The sequence below is a fragment of the Neomonachus schauinslandi genome, chromosome 3 (genome assembly GCF_002201575.2).
Source record: "Neomonachus schauinslandi chromosome 3, ASM220157v2, whole genome shotgun sequence".
NCBI lineage: Eukaryota > Metazoa > Chordata > Mammalia > Carnivora > Phocidae > Neomonachus > Neomonachus schauinslandi.
Window position 1 is genome coordinate 134,670,060 of NC_058405.1, and position 19,457 is coordinate 134,689,516.

At 43.0% G+C, this 19,457-nt stretch overlaps 1 protein-coding gene across 3 annotated transcripts; it reads left to right on the forward strand.

Annotated features, from left to right (window-relative positions):
* Nucleotides 1-3,139: 3,139 nt before the first annotated feature.
* CDCA7 (cell division cycle associated 7) lies at nucleotides 3,140-14,694 on the forward strand. Of its 3 annotated transcripts, XM_021702949.1 has the most exons (10): nucleotides 3,140-3,221; nucleotides 5,883-6,008; nucleotides 6,426-6,662; nucleotides 9,185-9,421; nucleotides 9,717-9,794; nucleotides 10,828-11,028; nucleotides 11,595-11,732; nucleotides 12,311-12,460; nucleotides 12,879-13,015; nucleotides 13,372-14,694. In XM_021702949.1, the coding sequence occupies exons 1-10, from the start codon at nucleotides 3,201-3,203 to the stop codon at nucleotides 13,400-13,402; spliced, it is 1,356 nt and encodes a 451-aa protein (XP_021558624.1). In that variant the 5' UTR covers nucleotides 3,140-3,200; the 3' UTR covers nucleotides 13,403-14,694. The 3 variants fall into 3 exon arrangements, with proteins under 3 accessions (XP_021558624.1, XP_021558625.1, XP_021558626.1); XM_021702950.1 differs by lacking the exon at nucleotides 9,717-9,794; XM_021702951.1 differs by lacking the exon at nucleotides 6,426-6,662.
* Nucleotides 14,695-19,457: the final 4,763 nt, after the last annotated feature.

The window sequence follows — 19,457 nt, forward strand, 5'->3', positions numbered from 1 at the left end:
AAAGACATTCCCGTGCCCACCACTCACATTTAACACTTTGCCATATTTGCTTCACACTATTTTTAAAGAAAGTAACAACAACAACAAAAAAGCATTAATGATAGAGTGGAAGGCCTCACCTCCTCTCTTTCCTTTCCATCTTTCCCTCCTCAGAGTTTACTGTATCCTGTTTTGTTTGTGTAGGTTTTTTATACTTTCACAACTTAAGTAGGTTTTAGGTTGCTTTTGTTTGGTTTTGTTTTAGGTTTCTAAAATTTGCCTAAGGGGTACAGTTTGCAGAAATGTTTGCAATTTGCTTTTTCGTTCAATATTAAGATTTATCTACATTGATGCAAGTAAGCCATACCATTCATTTGAACTACTGTTCAAATTCCATTCTACGAATATACCACTGTCTGTGCATCCATTTCCCTTCTGAGGGGCATTTAGTTTATTTGCCATATTTTACTATGATACACAATGCTAATATGAATGAACCATCCATCCCTCCAGTCTCATTAGCTCTATCTTCAAAATAATATAGCTGAGCAGTTCTCCCCACCCTAAAACTACCCTAGTCCAAGCCATCATTTTCTCCTCCAGGCGCTCCTAAGTGCCTTGAGCTTTCTTCAATCCTGCTCCCCTTCAACCTACAGTTCATACAGTCCATAGGGTCAGATTGGGTCTCCATCAAAATCCTTCCCATCACACCTGGGATAAAATCCAAAGCTCTTCCCATGGTCAGGAAGACCCCACATGATCTGGCCCCTCTCCCTTTCTTACTCTAGCTCTATAGTCACAGCATACTCGGCTTCTTCTGTTAGGTGCCTTACAGAGCCTTTGAACCAGCTGTTCATTCTGCTTAAAATCAGCACTTCCCTTATCTCCCATGATTTCTTCCCTTGCTTTACTCAGGCTCCTGATCAGATAACACCTCAGAGAAGCCTTTCCTGTTTTTCTTATTTGAATTAATACTGCTTTCATTTCCTATCTTCTTATCCTGTTTTTTTTTTTTCCAGAAGTTATCACACCTGAAATTATCATGTTTATTTCTACTCCTCTACTAGGATGTACACTCCCTGGCCTATGTGTCTCCAGTTCTCAGAATAGTGCCTGCTGTAATAGGCATTGTCTATACTTAACTTGAATGAATGAGAGAACATCAGTACAAGACTCATCATGCACATTCTCCAGGATGCTATCTTGAAAATTGTCCATGGCAAAGCGCAATATGAAATACGCCTTTATACAAAACACACACACAAAAGTGACACACAGTTCGAGAAAACAATACTCACACTTACTACTCATATTTTTTACCCAATTTCAAAAAGAAAGAAGAAAGCGTGCTAGTTGTAACCCACTAAGTTGATTTCACAATTCACCAATGGGTTCTAACCAGCAGTGTGAAAAACTTTGTTTTGGGTATATACCTGGAAGTGGTTTTGCTAAATATCTGAACTGCCCTGTGAAGTAAAAAAATTACACTCCTAACATTGCAGGAATTTCCTCATGTCCTTACCAGCACCTGGTCTTAATCAGGTTTTTAAAATTTTTGCCACTGAGTGAAACTGTATCTGTTTTAATTTGCATCTTTCGGTTTACTAAAAAGACTGATAGACCAGACATCTTAATCTTAATATGTAAATTATTTTCTAGTGCCCCAAGAGAATTAAGAATTTTCCTATCAGAACTTTTCAGAGTCAAAGGACTTAATCTTCCCTTACTTTATGCATTTCACAATTCCAAATTCTCACATATTTCAGTGGCAAAAAACTGTATTCCCAAAGACACAGCACCAACGACAATTTTAGTTCTTTCACCATTTATATAGTTGTTTATTTACTCAACAAATACTTATTGAGTCACTCACCGCCCCCCCCCTCCCCCATCACCACCACTGCCAAGAATTTCGCCAAACCAACCGCCTCTCTTGGCGCCTACCTTCGAGACCGTGAGTTCTTTGTCCCTTGCACTGTGACAGTGACCATGGGCAGGCGTGTTTTAGAAAGGCTCGAAGACTCTGACCAAGACCCTCCCAATTCTTCCAATCCATTGTTCTTTCGTATTACTTGCTTACAAGTTTTTGTATTCAATACATCCAGAGAAGAACGCGGTGTGTTCACGCATGCTCTCTTAACTGCAAAGGAATTATTCCCGAAAAGTTTTTAAGGAGAAAATTCGAATGGTTTCATTTCAAGCACTTGTCTTAAATGTAAGATTATAATTAGTGTCTTTTAAAGCAACCCAAATCATCTTACTTTTTCTTCTAAAAGCTTTTTTTCCTGCTCTCTACAGGAAAAAATTTAAAAAATTAAAACCTCACACTTTATTGCGTCGGAATGTCAGGTTTGATTAAAACGGCAATTAGAAAATACCTCAGTCATTCCAATTTCGGTATTATAAATTCTGACGAAAGAAAAGATAGAAGTCTTCAACTTCTATCCTCAACAGATAAATTTTAAAGCCTGTATGATCCCGCCGATAAGTTAACTAATGGCAGCGCCTTTTTGTCCTAATTTAAAAAACCACTAGTCTTATGTAAAACAACAACGGCTTCCCGTGCTTTCTGGAAAAAAAATCAAGATTTAACTCATTTTACTGCTGCAGATAATGATGTGGTTGCCAGATAAGAGGTGCCACACTCAGAGACAGTGACTAGACTAATAAAGGGGGGAATTCATGCTTAATTCTTTGATTTTTACGCTTAATAACGTAAACCGCACGCCGCAATGCAAGTGATAAGAGCCAAAACCCGCAAGACTCTCGCTCTGCTCTCCATTACCCCGCACCTCGACTTTTCCTCTCCCAGCCCGGGAATTCATGCAAATCAGCCTGCTAACCCCGGGGCAATACGAACCTCTTTCGCGCCATTCGCTCAGGACCGTGCAGCAACATAAAGAGAGTTGTCTAGAGCCCTAAAAGCGCCGCTTTTCCACGGCGGACTTTAGGGCATTCCAAGGCTGTGGCTTGGGGTCATAATATCTTGGGGGCCGCTTTTTTCCCCAGTGCCGAGAGGGTCTCGCGCCTGGGTAGGCGGTTACCACAGCTTGCAGGACCTGCGCCCCAACGCGGGAAAGCCGGCCGGAGCCCCGCCCCTCGGGTCCCGGGTCTGAGTGCCCCGCCCGCCGCAGCTCCAGCTCCTTTGGCTCTGTGGGACCGCGGCGCGCGGTGCTTCGCTCTCCCGTCTCAGAGCGCCGGCCTGGGCGCCCGCCGCCAGCATGGACGCTCGCCGCGTGCCGGTGAGCGCTAGGCTGATGAACCCGAGGGGCGGGCGCGGTGGGTGCTGGGCGCGGACCGACTCCCTCTACCTCCGCGGTCCGAGTACTGCTTATCAACTGGTGGCGGTCCTGGGCAGCGCCCATTTAGGCAAGCCCCAGATTTTATGCATTTCGTGTAATTCCGATCCCGGGGCCGACCCCGCTGGGCGTGCGCACCCGGCGCGCTGGCGGTCGGAGATTTGAGCAGTTTTCAGGTTGGTTGGCAGCGCTGGGGAGCCCGAAGCCACGTGCGCCTGAAGTGCACGTGCGCTCGGGGCCGGACAGCGGCCAGAGCTAGCGGGTCCCCCATTGTGCCTGCCGGCCAGAGCCCGAGTGGAGGGGAACGCCTCCCTCCCTGCACCCTGGGGGTTTGCCCTGCAGCGGTGCAGCCTTTTCCAGCGTGCAGCTGCGGGCGGGTGGGTGGCTCGCTGCGGCAAGACCGGCGCGCACTGGGGGGCCCTTTGGACCCGCTCCCCGCGGGATTTTGCGCCTGCCACACCAGGATCCGCTTTCTAACCGCTGAGTACCTGTGGGTTTGAAGTTTAAAGGTCTTGCAAAATGGTCTCTTTAGGACTTGGGTGCGCACATGGGGGGAGGCATCTCTAGTTCCAGGCGGCGATTAAGAGCACCTGAAGGTGCTGTTCAACGACCATTTGCTCGTTTCCCACTCCTCCACCCACCAACCTTACTCGCAGCTGCAGGACGTTTCCCTGAATGGAACGTTACTTTTTGCTCTAACGGAAACCGGAACGTAGGGTCTGCCCCAGGAGATGTTATAAGATGGGGGTTGGGTGGAAAGGAAGAGTGTGACATGCTTAAAATAAATAAAGAGTGACACGTGGGGAAGCTGTGGTTCTAGTGGGGGTGGGGTGTGGGAGGGGGCGTGTTGGGGGCGTGGTTTCAGACACTACTCTTGGGTGTAACCCGGCATTAGCTTTTAGATTGGAGAAAGCCATGTGTAACAGGACTTGGAATTTGACGTGCCTGGGTTCGAATTTGGGCCATCCTGTGACGAATAATCCACTTAACCCCTCACGCCTCGGCTTCCCCATTTGTTAGGTGGGAATAATGATAGCACCTTTGTTGCAAGGAATTAAACGTAATGTGAAAACATGCTTAGGGCCTGGCACGAAAAAAACACCTACTAAGTGGTATTAGTTATTACCTGCCTGCCAGAAAAGTTCATCTCAACCGTAACCATTTGCCTTTTTCTACGTCTTTTCCTCCAAACATGCATTTGCCTGCTAACTAACTCTTGGCATGTGCTGACGTGTTAAAGCCCAGCGTATGTTTCCCTGTCAGCTTCCAGTAGACTGCCTCCCTTGAGGCTGTCTTGGGCCTCTGACTGCTTGCAGGTAGATTGATGAGTAAATTGCTGCACTAGTGCAAGGAGCACTGCTGTCGTAGATTACAGAATTGGGTTCTCCTTCCAGCTGTGTCCTCTTGGGCACTCTATTTCACCTCCCTGGAGCCTTGAATTTCCTCACTTGGAAAATGGGGTGTTTGAGACCCCTTCTAATAGGTAGTAGCACTACCTATTATCACATTTTTCTGCCTTTCTAAAAGGACAAAAGACATGATAATTTTATTTGCAAGAGATTGAAATGAAGTGCCTAATGTTAGATGTACAAGGAAGGTCAAGAATGTTCTTTCCATCTGACACCTCAGATCTTGCCTTTTAAAGTTTTCAGTGGGAGGAGTCATTTCTATTGTGTGGCCATATTTAAGAAAATTAAAACATAGGAACTAAAAACACTTAAGTCTCATTAAATGTTAAAAAATGCCAGAAACTGCTGTCTCTATATTTAGATAGATGCTAATTGCATTTTCTGATGAGCAAAGCCAGGCTTTTCAGTGTTTATGAACAAGTAACCTACAAGTAATTTGTGACTTACAGAAGGAATTCTAAAAAGAATTGTATAGGAAGGGGACTTTGGAAAGAGCTGAATGTCAGGCCAGGCTGATAGAATGCAGAGGTGGAATCGTGCATTCTACCTGGGTTTGGAGTGCTATTTGACCTTTAACTTGCCTCCTTGTATGTTTGTTCACTCAGTTGATGTACTTGATTTGTAAGGGCTTGTGCTGAAATCACTATACCCCTCCTGGTTAGAGCAGGGCCAGCTTGAAAGCCTGCCATCTTGAAGTAGAGGTGCTGCCCAGTTCTTGTAGTTTGGGAAATTAGCATCACAGTATATAGGCCAAAGCTTATATAAAAAGACCTCATTAGCTTGATTTTGGCTGAGGGAGAGAAATCACTCTACCATTTTGTACTTTTGAAATTTCCTTTTGGAAGTGCAATCTAATGTTTTTAACAGGCAGGTTTTAGGAAGTCAGCATTAAGCCCCTTGGGAACTCCGTATGACACGCTTAGCTTGGGGGAAAGAGGTGTTCAGTGAGGTAGTTCTGTAGATGCTTGATTGAACCGATAAATGTCCTTAACAAAATTCCTTCAAAGGGATCCCCTTTTAAGATTTTACCAGGTTTTGAAAATACTGTTGTAGCATTCGCAAATCCTCCTTCTACTATGTAGGGTATAAGAAATGGATATATCTACTCTGTGCTGTTTGAACTACTAAACTCAAAAATGATGTCTTCAGTTAGTGTAAGCGTCCCACTTAATAGTATTGCCATTTTCATTTACAGCAAAAGGATCACGGAGTAAAGAAGAACGTAAAGAAATTTAGATATGTGAAGTTGATTTCCATGGAAACGTCGTCATCTTCTGATGACAGTTGTGACAGCTTTGCTTCTGATAATTTTGCAAACACGGTAAGTGCTGCCTGAGAATAAACAGAATTGAGTCTGCAGTGCCCACAGTGCCCCAAATGCTTTGTGCGTGATTAAAGCTGCTTGCTTTTTGCCTGCATTTCTATACAGCCGCTGGAAAATACAGTATGCATTGTAATTTCATTTCACTTTTTGCTGTGGTTCTAGGTAGTAATTGTTGGAGGTAGATTAGCTACTTATTCTATCTTTTTGAAATGTCGCCTAACCTAACATGCCTGATGATTTGCCATAACAACTCAGAAATCATTTGTAAACCTCTGAACCATTTTTCTTTGTAACAAAAGCTGTTCTCTTGTAGTGCACTTGTAAATGTGATTTGCTCTCTGCACGGTTTATGGAAAATTGGTTCTTGAAAAAGGAAAAAAAATGCACAACCACATTTATTTATTTATTTTACAGAAACCTAAATTCAGGTCAGATATCAGTGAAGAACTGGCAAATGTTTTTTATGAGGACTCTGATAATGAATCTTTCTGCGGCTTTTCAGAAAGTGAGGTGCAAGATGTGTTAGACCATTGTGGATTTTTACAGAAATCAAGGCCAGATGTCACTAAAGAACTGGCCAGTATTTTTCATGCCGACTCTGACGATGAATCATTTTGCGGTTTCTCAGAGAGTGAGATACAAGATGGAATGGTGAGTTTGAGAACCCATGTCAAGAAGTACAGTACCTTTACAGGCATGACATACTTGTTTGAAGTTTTTTTTTTCTCGTAATTTAAAGTTTTTTTTCTCGTAATTTTCATTTTAGTCATGCCAGAAGATTTTGTTGACCTTTTTAAAATTTTAACATTTTCTTTATGTCTTACAACAGTTTTTACTAATGTAGCCCTACTTGTAAAGCTTTGAACATTTTGTAGGCTCTGAAAGTCTTGGAAACCGGTAAGATAAAATTGGCCAACCTCCAGATTTCTGTTGCCACAGAAATCTAGCCTGATGATCAGAAGCCCACATGTCCTCAAGATTAGCTATATTCGTATTTAAGTTCAAGTGCCCAGCCCAGTACTGGCCCCGGCCTGGAGCAGGCCTTTGGTAAATGTGGGTTCGAGTGCACATAATGACAATTAGGGCCCTTCCTGCTTTCACTTGTGCTCCTTGGCTGGCTTTTCTTGTGCACGCTGCTTTACCTTTGACCTCGGTCCTTCTGCTCAGGCCACTGCTGCTGCTGCTGCTGCACCTCGGTCCCGCTCTCCCTGAGCATATTGCTTAGTTCTGCAGACTCTGGTTAGCAGGACTGTCTCAACAAAGGAAGCAATGTGTTGATTTACAGTCAGGTGCATGCTCTTCAGCTCATTGGGGTCTGATGGGGAGCCACTCCCAGCGACCACAATGATACTGACATAAGTGAGAACATCTGGCCAAGGAGTGTCTATCGCGGTCTGACTTTGTGGTAATGTAACATTGCCTCTAAGAAGTGATGGTGGTCCAAATCAATGCAGATTGGAGTTCTTGCAGAGGCTGGTCTGTAAGTCTGCATGTGACCTAAACATTGTCTAGCCTGAGTCATTTCGGGGCAGTGAATACACTCTTTGTAGATGCTGTTTGTTTCAATTAATAAGATGCCAATCGATTAAAAGTCTTAAGAACCCATAAAAGTTTGTCATTTTCTCATCGTTGGGCACACTAAAAGTACATGGAAGAATACTAGAAGCTGTGCAGATTTAAGAAGTGTTTGGATGTTAAAAAAAAAAAAGTGGCTGTTCCCTTTCTGGGACTTTATGGGTTATATATTTTCTTTTCTCAATCAGTTTTTTTCAGCCATCACTACAATCAATTTAGAATATTTTCATCAGCTCCCCAAAAAAACCTTGTCCCCATTAACAGTCACTTCTCATCCTTTCCCATACCCCCAATCGTCAATGGGCAACCACCAATTTGTCTGCTACCATTATAGATTTCCTACTCTGGACACTTCGTATGAATGAAACCGTACGCTATGAGGTCTTTCGTGAATGGCTTCTTTCACTTCATGGAAGATTTTCAAGCTTCTTCGATGTTGTGGCATGTGCTAGTACTTAATATCTTTTTATTGATGAATAATATTTTGCGAATGTACAACATTTTATTTATCCTCTTCATCAGTTGATGGGTTTGGGGTTGTTTGCACCTTTTGACTATTGTGAATAGCACTACCGTGAACATTCACATACAAGTTTTGTGTGGACATAATACTATCGGAGTATATATACGAACAAGTCCTATAGTAACTCTGGCCTTGTAACGAACTGACAGGCTGTCTTCGGCTGCACCTTTGTACATTCCTACCAAAAGTGTATGCGGTTCCAGGTTCTCTACATCCTTGCCATACTTGCTATTGATTCAGCTCCACTAGTGGGTAATGAAGCGGTATCTTGTGATTCCGATTTGCTTTTCCCTGGTGGCTAATTTTAATATATTTTTAATGATGGAACCCCACTTTAATTTTGGAATCTCAAAAAAATTTTTTAATTTTAAGTTTACAGTAAGTAGATTAGAGAGGTACCTCAAATAGTCAAATTCATAGAGACAGAAAGTAGAATGGTAGTTTCCAGAGGCCAGAGGGGAGTGGGGAGTTAGTGTTGAATGGGTGCAGAGTTTCAGTTTGGGAAGATGAAAAAGTTCTGGAGACAGGTGGTGGTGATGGCTGTACAACAGTGTGAATGTCCTTCATGCCACTGAACTGTACACTTAAAAAGGGTTAAAATGGTGAATTTCATGTTATGCCTATTTGCCGCAAATTTTTTAAAAAGTAGATTAGAGCACTCAGGCACCTGTAATATAGTTTAATGCCAAACATTGAAACCATGGTTGTGGGAGAACACATATTTGTTTTTATAGGAATTCTTTTAAAAAACAAAAGATCTATTTTTGAATTAAAAAGGGAGCTGGGATTTTCACATTAAAAAAAAGATTAAGAACCACTGGCCTAAGGGCTATGAAGATGGCTTATAAAGACCTGTCTCAGGCTACAGGAGTTCAACTACCCTGATTATTGTATTTATTTGTAATTCCTGATTTTATTGCCCAGAGCTGTCAATTAAAATTGACAAGTAAGGTGTTCAATTAAAATTTATCTGATGTCAGTGTCTTTTGTTCAGAAGGGATTTTGTAGTCATATTGGTGCAGCCTGTCGGACAATCAACAAGTCATTAATGACTCCATTGTTCCTGATTAACTAGAGACTGCAGTCAGACCACACTGGCTACAGGACTCGCAGCCAGTGCCGCCGGTCTGGACCCCTCCGGGTGGCCATGAAGTTTCCAACCCAAAAAACCAGGGGAGCCGCCAGCAAAAGAGCAGTGCCCCCCCAGCCCCCTGAGAATACTGTGACCGATTCCAGTTCTGATTCAGAAGATGAAAATGGAATGAATTTTTTGGAGAAAAGAGCTTTAAATATAAAGCAAAACAAAGCAATGGTAGGTATCTGACTTGGTGCTAACACTAATAACCCTTCCCGTCCTTTCTGTAAGCTGCTCATTGCTTATACCTGTGTCCTAAGAATTATTTTCAGTGTAACTGTGAAGTCTTCACAATGTGTGCTTTAAATGTGCTGCTTTTCCTAAATTAACTTCTCTTTTTTAATCTATTAAAGTCTTGGTAAATGTATAAGTGAAATCAGAAACTCGAGATGTGCTACTAATTTCCAGAAGTTGCTTTTTTTCAGCAGTTATTCTGAACTAATAATTTCTGTTGAATATCCTCCCTTTTTAGCTTGCAAAACTAATGTCAGAATTAGAAAGCTTCCCTGGCTCATTCCCTGGAAGGCGTTCCCTACCAGGCCCCAGTACAGTAAGTGCAAATCCTTGTTTATATTGTAGTATTTTGGACAGGTCTAAGATAGATTTATTTTTAAGATTTTATTTATTAGAGAATGAGCAGGGGGAGGGGCAGAGGGAGAGGGAGAAGCAGACTCTCACTGAGCAGGGATCCCAATGCCGGGCTCCGTCTCAGGACCCCGGGTTCAGGACCAGAGCCGAAGGCAGACACTTAACCGATTGAACCACCCAGGTGCCCCTAAATTTGTCATTTTAAAATCCAATTTCCTTATTTTGTGTAGTCCTACAGACAAAGAAGTAAACCTTCTAACAGATCTCTGGGACCTCTTCTGTGCATGCTAGGACAGGTGTGGCCTCTCCAAACCATGCTTCTGCAGCGCTTAAACCCCTTTTGATTGGCTATTTCTCTCCTTCCCAACTAAATTAAGCCTCTCAAGGGTAGGGAGTAAAGATTGAATTTTTTTTTTTTTTTCTGTATCCCCAGCATTAGGATATTCCTTCCTTCCTCTGCTGCATTTCCTAATAATAGAGGTTTTTAGTAACTGAGAATGGGAGAAAAAAAGGGAAAAAACAATTTCTTAACCAAGTCACGGCCTAATATATGTGATTGTCTTCTGAGGAACTAAGCTGGTGCAACTAAGGGGAATTTGGTGTGTCTGCTCCCTGAGGAGAAAGGGAAGAGGCAAGCAAGAAACAGAAGAAGGAAAACCATACGTACATTTCTCTCTTGTGCCATGTAGAAATAGTGGGTATGTTTCAGGGCTCAAGAGATATTGTAGAAAGGGTTTTTTTTTGGAAAACGAGATCTGTTCTTCAGTGGAAGAATAAAAGGATCATCTCTCAGTCTGAGAGAAATGGCTTGTTGTTAGAAGAGCAGAATTACAACAGCTGTATCATTTTGGGGCTCACTTCCCATGCATTATGGAAAGGACAAAGGATTAGGAAATGGAGCTCCCGTTTTACTTAAACAAAAACGTACTTAAGGAGAAGGTGCCACTTCTCTTCATTCTGGAATAAATGGGTTCCATCATGTGTGTTTTGTTTAGCAGTCAAAGACACCCCGAAGGCGTACATTCCCCGGTGTAGCTTCCAGGAGAAACCCTGAACGAAGAGCTCGTCCTCTTACCAGGTCAAGGTCCCGGATCCTTGGGTCCCTTAGTGCTCTACCCACAGAGGAGGAGGAGGAAGAGGAGGAGGATAAGTACATGCTGGTGAGAAAGAGGAAGACCATGGACAACTACGTGAATGTGAGCTCTCCACATTTGTGTTTGCTCTTCTGTTTGTCATCTTCTGTAAGCCCAGTATCCAATACACAACACAGGGACCCACGTGGCCTCAACATAAGATGACCCGTAGTAAACCTTCTCAAATCATTCAGAATTGTTAATGTCGTATCAACTTATTTGATGTGTTTTGTTAGCAGGTGAGAAGGTCAAAGCTTGTAGCTTACTTGCCTTTTTTTTTTTAAGATTTTATTTTTAAGTAATCTCTACATCCAACATGGGGCTCAAACTTATAACACCAACATCAAGAGTTGCGTGCTCTACCGACTGAGCCAGCCAGAGTGCCCCCCCTTCCTTTTATTTCAAGATTTTATTTTTAAGTGGCCAAAGCTTTCTTCAGCTTCTTAATGTAGGAGTCATTTCCATGACGTTGTCCCATTATCTTTAGTAAACTTAACTTGCCCCTTCTCCATAAGCTATAGAAAGATTTCTAGGTTGAATTCTTCGTGAAGAAATTACAAATCATGTATCTGGGATTCAGAGCTGGGGAGAGCCAGTAGAAACACCATTCCATGAATTTTGTCATGCAGGAAGATGACATGCCCAGAAGTCGTCGTGCCGGATCCATGACCCTTCCACATATAATTCGCCCTGTGGAAGAAATTACAGAGGAAGAGCTGGAGAACATCTGCAACAACTCTCGAGAGAAGATCTATAACCGCTCATTGGTACGAACCTCTCTCAGTCATATCTGTGAACATGAACATCTGTGAGAGAAAGGATAGCTTCTATCCTTAGAGTTTTGCTAACGTTAAAGGTCTTAGCATATTTGATATGTGCCTGGGTGTTTTTTTCATATAAGGAAAGTTTTTTAGCATCCTTGGGATACACATCTCTTAGTCTGCAGTAATGGTATTTGCCTAGTAAGCCTTTGGTAGCATTTGATTTTTCTTTAAATTTAGAAGTCGATTCAACATATGTTTACTGTGTGTACGTCTACATACACAGGTGCTGGGGTAGAGTGGTGTGCTAAAAAGAAAGATTGGGGTACTTCTTTTTGCGTAAGATGTTTTCTTGCAGAAAACTAGTTTTGATAATATTAACTATTGCATCTGCCAATTGATGAAATCACCATGCTTGATTTATTTTTCATGCCCTTGGCATATACATGTGTGTGTAGATTTAACATAGGATTGAAAGACGAATTGTCAGACACCATCTACAAAGAAGGACGTTCTTTATGCTGTTTTTCTATACAAAAAGCGGTGTTTTGTTCTTTTTTTCCGTCTTATTTGCCTCTTTGTAGGGATCTACTTGCCATCAATGCCGCCAGAAAACTATTGATACCAAAACAAACTGCAGAAACCCAGAGTGCTGGGGTGTTCGAGGCCAGTTCTGTGGTCCCTGCCTTCGAAACCGTTACGGTGAAGAGGTCAAGGATGCTCTGCTGGATCCAGTAGGTGCCTTGAAGGGTGGTCCTGTGGACTTAAATGTTAGCCATGAGTTGAAAGGGCCAGAAAGGGTAACAGTGAAAGGATCGAGCCTTAGAGTTGTGGGGTGCATATTTCAGGGGAGGCTGATGACTTCATAGATCAGTATGAGTCCCCCTCCAGAGTGCTTGGTTGGGACCAGACCTTACAGGGGAAGTTGACTCTACCCTTGCTAGTTGCTGTGTAACCTCTGCTGCATTTCCTAAGAAAACATCAGGAGGACTAATGGAAATTAATCATATTAAGCTTTTGCTGTTACTTAAAAAAAAAAAAAAAAGATGTAAATGCAATTGATGTACCTAACTTAGAGGTTAAATAAGAATAGGTAAGTAAGGGGAGGAAAGTAAGATTTGATTTAACTGCCTTTTCACAATTCTCCTTCAGAATTGGCATTGCCCGCCTTGCCGCAGGATCTGCAACTGTAGTTTCTGCCGGCAGCGAGATGGGCGGTGTGCGACTGGGGTCCTTGTGTATTTAGCCAAATACCATGGCTTTGGGAATGTGCATGCTTACTTGAAAAGGTAAATGGCTGGTTTTTCTCTCTTCCACACCCAAATCTTACATTCATGTTTGTGTCTTAATAAAAAGATAATAGAAGTGAAAATAGTGTTTGTCTCCGGGGGGTGAGGACTGCAGGTTTTGACTGCAAAGGGACACACTGGGAGTCTTTTCCAATCTTGGAAATGCGTTCTGTCTTCGTCTGGGTGGTGGGGACATGTGTGTGAGTGCATAAAAATTCCAGTTGTATGTTTAGATGTATGCACTTAACTATATATACTATAACTCAATGAAAACATTTTGAAAACTGAATTAGGCTTTCCAAAGAACATTCTTAGGTTGAAAACCATATCCTGACCTGTTCCCTTCTCTCTTTCAGTCTGAAACAGGAATTCGAAATGCAAGCATAGCATTTGGAAGATCCACTCTCCGTCTTCAATGCGCAACTCTTCCTACTAAAGTTTTCGTTTTTTTCACATGATTGAAACCCGAGTTAAGAATTTTGATGATAAGCCAGTTTTATAGGAGACGCAAATCAAGTTAATCTCAGTAGACACACGTGTCTCTGACCATCACAGAGGTATATCGCTAGCTATACTTTGCCCTCCTGCAGTTTCTTCTTTGCTTCCCCCCCACCCCATACCATCCCCCATTTCCAGTGGTTCTCTCCCACCATTTTGTTTCTGATTCTTTTTAAATGGCAAGTTTAGGAAAGCATGTTTGATTTAACTGGCGTTGAAATAGCCCTGGAATCCACCCATAAAACCAAGCACTTAGAAACACAGTAGTAATGTTAACTAACTACATCTATTGAATTCCAGAGAACAGCCCTCTAACTTGTTTACGAGAAAGCTGTATAATTTTAGATTTAGCGTTCATACTAGTTGATGTTTTTTAACAGAATCAAGGCACACAAGTCTTAAAACCATGTGAAAAAATTCGGTAATTGTTGGAAAGTGGAGTATATTACTTTGGATGCCTCTCATGAGAATATTCCGTGTATTATGCTTATTTTACAAGTTGCCCTGGTTGAGACTCAGTTGCTTCTGCTTTCTTCCACTACAAGGTTAAGTGATGCCTCTGGCTCTCACAGTCACTGCCCAAAGGTCCAAGGGCAGTGCTGTATTCAAAATCACGTAGAAAAGACATCCCAGGGAGTTAGGATGGTGAGGTTTCAGGAATAGGCAGACTTGAATTCATGCTGTAACACTTCAGCATAATTGTAGTTTGCCAAGTTTATTTTGGTTTGTATGTAAGGTGTTTCAAATTCCTGATCATTTTGCATGGAAAATTAATAGTAATACTTGTCTACTACTAGTCTTTGCGGTGTTTGCTTTCTTGAAGTTATAAACTAGGCACGGGGTTCATGTTCAGCTTTTAAGCACTTTTATAACAATGAGAAGTGCCTTTTTAGAATTGGGTGACTTTCAACAGTTTGTTAACTTGCCATCTCTACCCTTTTAGTTTCTGGGCAGATTTCATGTGTCATGCCCTACCCCCCCTCTCCTTTTGTATTAATCAAATCGTTTTGTAGAGGTGGAATCTTAAGTGTTTGTGTGTCCATTTTCTTTGCATGTGCAGCCTTTTGCTGTGCCTGTTCAGTGTTTGATGCCTAATTGGATATTGAATCAGTAAGTGTAAATAGAGCTTTTGATCTGTAATGCTTTTATACAAAGTTTTTTATTTTAATAATAAAACATTTTATTCTAGCTTGTCTGGTTTTTTTTCTTTAATACTCATCCTTACTGGACTGAATTCTAATTTTTTCCTCATATTTAAACAAAAGACCATTTCTACCTTTTAAGTTTCTGAAGGTCAAGGGCCAGCTCTTTTGAATAGGACCTAGCTTGGTGATATAAGCAACGAGTAGCTGTGCTCAGAAAATCAGCTGACACAGCTACATCCCAAGATAGAAAATAACACAAGCTCGTGAAGTTTTACAATATTGTTTTCCTTCACCATTTGCTAACCCAAGAACTAACAATACCTGGCTTGATTTTATCAACCATCTGAATATTTAAGGCATGCTGTACCTTGAGGCCTGTTCTAGGAGTGAGAGAAGCAAAAGACAAGGCGTGGTCTAAAAGCACTCATAACCCAATTTATTTATTGTTTTTTTAAAAAAGATGTTTATTTATTTAACAGAGATAGCACAAGTAGGCAGAGCGGCAGGCAGAGGGAGAAGCAGGCTCCCCGCTCAGCAGGGAGCCCAATGTGGGGCTTGATCCCAGGACCCCGGGAGCACGACCCAAGCGGAAGGCAGATGCTTAACCGACTGAGCCACCCAGGCGCCCCTCTCATAACCCAATTTAGACCAGAGTTGGCAAACTACAGCCTTTGAGTCAGATCCTACTGTAGCCGATACTCATATGGCACTTGCACTAAGTATTACGTTTTGAGGAGGTTGTAAAAAAAAAAAAAAAAAAAGTGGCACTATGGGCCGCAAAGCCTGAAATGTTTACCGTCTGGCATTTAACTGTAGGTTTGCTGACAGGCTCTAGACTTATCTCAGAAATCGTATTCACATACTCATTCGGGGAAAAGATCAAACACAACTGGTATTCTAGATAGATGCAAAAGAATCGGGTATTTCTTCTAAACTTGGGAATCTTAACGCAAATTCTAATCTGACCCTTTTTTAGGGAGGTAATTGGGAAGGTTAAATTTTGGGGAGTTTGTAAAATTGGTGGCTGTTGGGAACATTTTTGGTGTTCACCATGTTTCAATATGAAGTGGAACTGAAGTGGTTTTTCATTCAAAAATAGTGACTAGCAACAGCTGATTCTGAGACACCCTTACAGGACTGACAGTCTAAAAATAAAGTTCTGAGTAGGAATGAAGAGAGAAAAAGGCATTTTCTCAGTGTCAGGTGTTTTAGAACACTTGATGGGCCCGTGGGTTTGGTAATGGCTCCCGTCTTACAAAAAAGAAACCCATCAGTTTATCAGTCTCAGCCCTGCCTGGAGGCCCCGAACTTTCTCCCACACGCCCCACTGCAAAGCTCCACACACACCGTCCTTACAGTTGAAAGAACTTGTGTGTTTTTTTTTTTTAAAGATTTTATTTATTTTTCAGGCACCTGGGTGGCTCAGTTGGTTGAGCGACTGCCTTCGTCTCCGGTCATGGTCCCGGAGTCCCGGGATCGAGCCCCACATCGGGCTCCCTGCTCAGCAGGGAGTCTGCTTCTCCCTCTCCCACTCCCCCGCTTGTGTTCCCTCTCTCGCTCTCTCTCTCTCTCTCTCACTAATAAACAAAATCTTTAAAAAAAAAAGATTTTATTTATTTTTTGACAGAGAGAGAGACAGCGAGAGAGGGAACACAAGCAGGGGGAGTGGGAGAGGGAGAAGCAGGCTTCCCGCTGAGCAAGGAGCCCGATGTGGGGCTCGATCCCAGGACTCTGGGATCATGACGTGAGCCGAAGGCAGACGCTTAACGACTGAGCCACCCAGGTGCCCCGAAAGAACTTGTGTTTTAAGAGATGTCTGTGCCTTTATTGGCTGAACAGGTCAGTTACAGAGGGATGAAGTGGAAGGAGTGGGTGGCCCCGATGCCAGGCCAGTCGAGCTTCACTGGCTTGCAGGTAATGGAGAACTCTCCCAGGTCGCAGCCAGTCGTCTCCGGCTTGATACCCACCTGGCTGGCGGTCTTGCCTCTGTAAACGCACCCTGCTGCTCACCATCCCGGTGGAACAGGTGCGCCCTAGCCTCCTGGTTCCCCTCCATGGGCGGTGCCTCTTGGGCCTCGCGTGCTGCTCCCTCCGCAGGCGCCGCGTGCCCCCAGCGAGGCCACCCAGCCGCGGGGCCCCTGAGGGGGTGCATGAGCTGCTCGAGGGACAAGTCCAGCAGCCGGGCTCCTGAGCAGGTGCGTGAGCTGCTCGAGAGACTAGTGCAGAAGCCGGTCAAGGCCCCCGCGGCAGTAGGTGAACTTGAGGGAGGCCCGGGGCTGCTTCTGCTCCGCTTCCGCCATCTTGTTGGCTCTTCGGAAAAAGTGAGAACTCGAGGTTTTGGGGTTTTTAAAAAATATTTTATTTGTTTATTTGACAAAGATTGAGAGAAAGCACAAGCAGGGGGAGCGGCAGAGGGAGAGGGAGAAGCAGGCTCCCCGCTGAAGGGAGAGCCTATTGCGGGGCTCTAACCCGGCGGACCACCCCCCAGCCCCCCGCCCCGCCTCGCCTCATGACCTGAGCCGAAGGCAGGCACTTAACCGACGAAACCACCCAGGCGTCCCAGAGAGAAAACTCAGGTTTCGACAATTAGATGTGTAGAGTAGTTTACAGCATTTATGCTCCAGGAACAGTCTTTCCATTTGTCTCTCCAGCCTGGGTTCCCGAGGTGGAGAGGATGTCCACCGTTATCTTCACCGACTAAGGGTTTGAGGAATGAAATAGAGACTGTAATAGCCTTCAGTAGTTTAATAATGAAGAGGGGAAAAGGCAGTAGCGGATGCTGCAGGAGGGGCATATTTGTGTTTTATTTTGCTTTTAAAAGAAGTGAGAGGGAGCACCTCAGGGCTCAAGGTCAGGTGGAAAATTGGGTTATTTGCATACCGGGGGAATGGAGTAAAGAGTTCAGTGCTTTGAAGCGTGGCTGCAAAGTATTAGGTTCTGAGAGGAAAGTGATAGCAAGTCCTAAGGGGAATAAAAGGTGAGCAAATGTTATTTTATCTTAATGTTAACCACACATCTTAAGGATGAGGAAGTAAATCCATAGAAGTTGAGAAAAATGCCCAATGCCACATAGCTAAAATGTCAGAGCTAGAGGGTTGTTCCAGGGAGGCAGCCTTTATCTTTTTTTTTTTTTTTAAACTAAGCTGAGCTGGCCTGCCTTAGAAAAGCAGAAGGAGGTTCTGTCCATGAGAACAAGGGCATACTGGGTGCTGAAGTGGCTTTTGCAGAAACTTGAACGGGAGACAGGAGGTCTGGGAGGGGACTGAGAGCTTCTGTGGTCAGGGATAGTGAGAAACCAGGGTATTGGATCGTCCAGCAGGGATGTTGGCAACCCCTGAGGCTTTTAACTGTAGGGCATTGAAGTCCTGTGGGTAGAAGACAACCTTTTAAATAATTACGACGTTGAGGGAGGCTGAAGATAAGAGGGGACAAGAACCTCAAAAGGAGGTGTTGCTGAGAGTGGAGGATGCACTAAAGCTTGGAGTGGCAGCAGGAAGCTGGGGAATCTGCTTAGGGATGGTGTAAGAAGTGGACTCTTGGTTGCAGAGAAAGTGGCATGTTCCAGATACAGGCATCCATCCATTATAATATCCAGGTGATGAAAGACTTGTTTGAAAGAGCAAGAAACGAAGGAGACACCATTTAAGGCTAAAAGCCACTAACATTTTGGTTTTTTCAATCTCCCTTGCATTTTGTTTTATAGGGTAGTATTTATACTACATGTACAACTTTTTTAGCATTAAGGATGTCAAAACATTTTAAATGGCTATCCAGTATTTGTTTATATGGATGCTACATATTTTACTTAACAACTTCCAATCTTGGGGGTGTCTGGATTATTAATAATCTTTTGCTATTATGAGTAATGCTGTAGTTAGTATTGTTATGGCTAAATCTTGAGTTAAAAATAGAGTTCTAGAAAGTAAAGTAACCCTTAATTACAGAGATGAAGGAAGGCAGTAGATTAGGAATTTTGGAGAGTGTGGAGCTGTTCTGTAGACCTAAGCTGGTAAATTTGGGTGCAGCCCACGGATGGGAGGAGAGGAGGTGAGCTTCTTGACTAGACACCAAAATAGGAGGCATGGTTCACTGTAGGTGAACTCAATCTGTAGGATTGCAGAAGTGCGTAGCTGACCAAATAAGAAACAATATTTTATGTAATCCTGTGCCTTGAATTTAAGGAAGCTTATTGGAAGTGTTCACATGAAAGTATCTGCTGGTAATGGGTGATTGCAGCAGTCCTCAATGCAACCTTACAAATATTTGTCAGAGGAGGAAAACTAGAATTGGTTGAACACCTCCTAGGTGTGAGGAACAGTGCTCAATACAGTATGTATGTTAGATTTTCATAGCAGGTGTTTTAAAGATGAGGAGACTCAGCGAGGTTAAGTAACTTCTGAAGACTCAAGACCCCATGCTCATTCCCCTAGCCTAAGAAAGTAGATATTAGATCAAACCTGTTCTGAGGACTTCTGATGGACCTGTCTACATACCTTGATCATAACACGGAATACCTGCCACCTATAGTTATGTGTTTATTTTAGTTTTTCCTGTTGTAAGACCATGAAGCTCTTGAGAGCAAGACCATCTTTGATCCAAATCCCCTTAACTTGTAGTAGGTACTCAATAAATGTTTTTTAAATATTTATCAAAGGATGATTGAGTGTCCCAGGCAGGATATTTCCTTAGATTTGGGTAGAGAGAACTAAAGTTATGGTGGAGGAGAAATAATGAGTAGATCCTAACACTGAAAGCATTAACTCCTATGAGGCATAACATTTTTTATGATATAACACTTA

Excerpts from the sequence above, each read along its gene's own strand:
- CDCA7 (XM_021702949.1), top strand. The coding sequence starts at position 3,201 with ATGGACGCTCGCCGCGTGCCG. Across the intron at positions 6,009-6,425 it reads CTGATAATTTTGCAAACACG|AAACCTAAATTCAGGTCAGA; the intron begins GTAAGTGCTGCC and ends TTTATTTTACAG. Across the intron at positions 6,663-9,184 it reads GTGAGATACAAGATGGAATG|AGACTGCAGTCAGACCACAC; the intron begins GTGAGTTTGAGA and ends CTGATTAACTAG.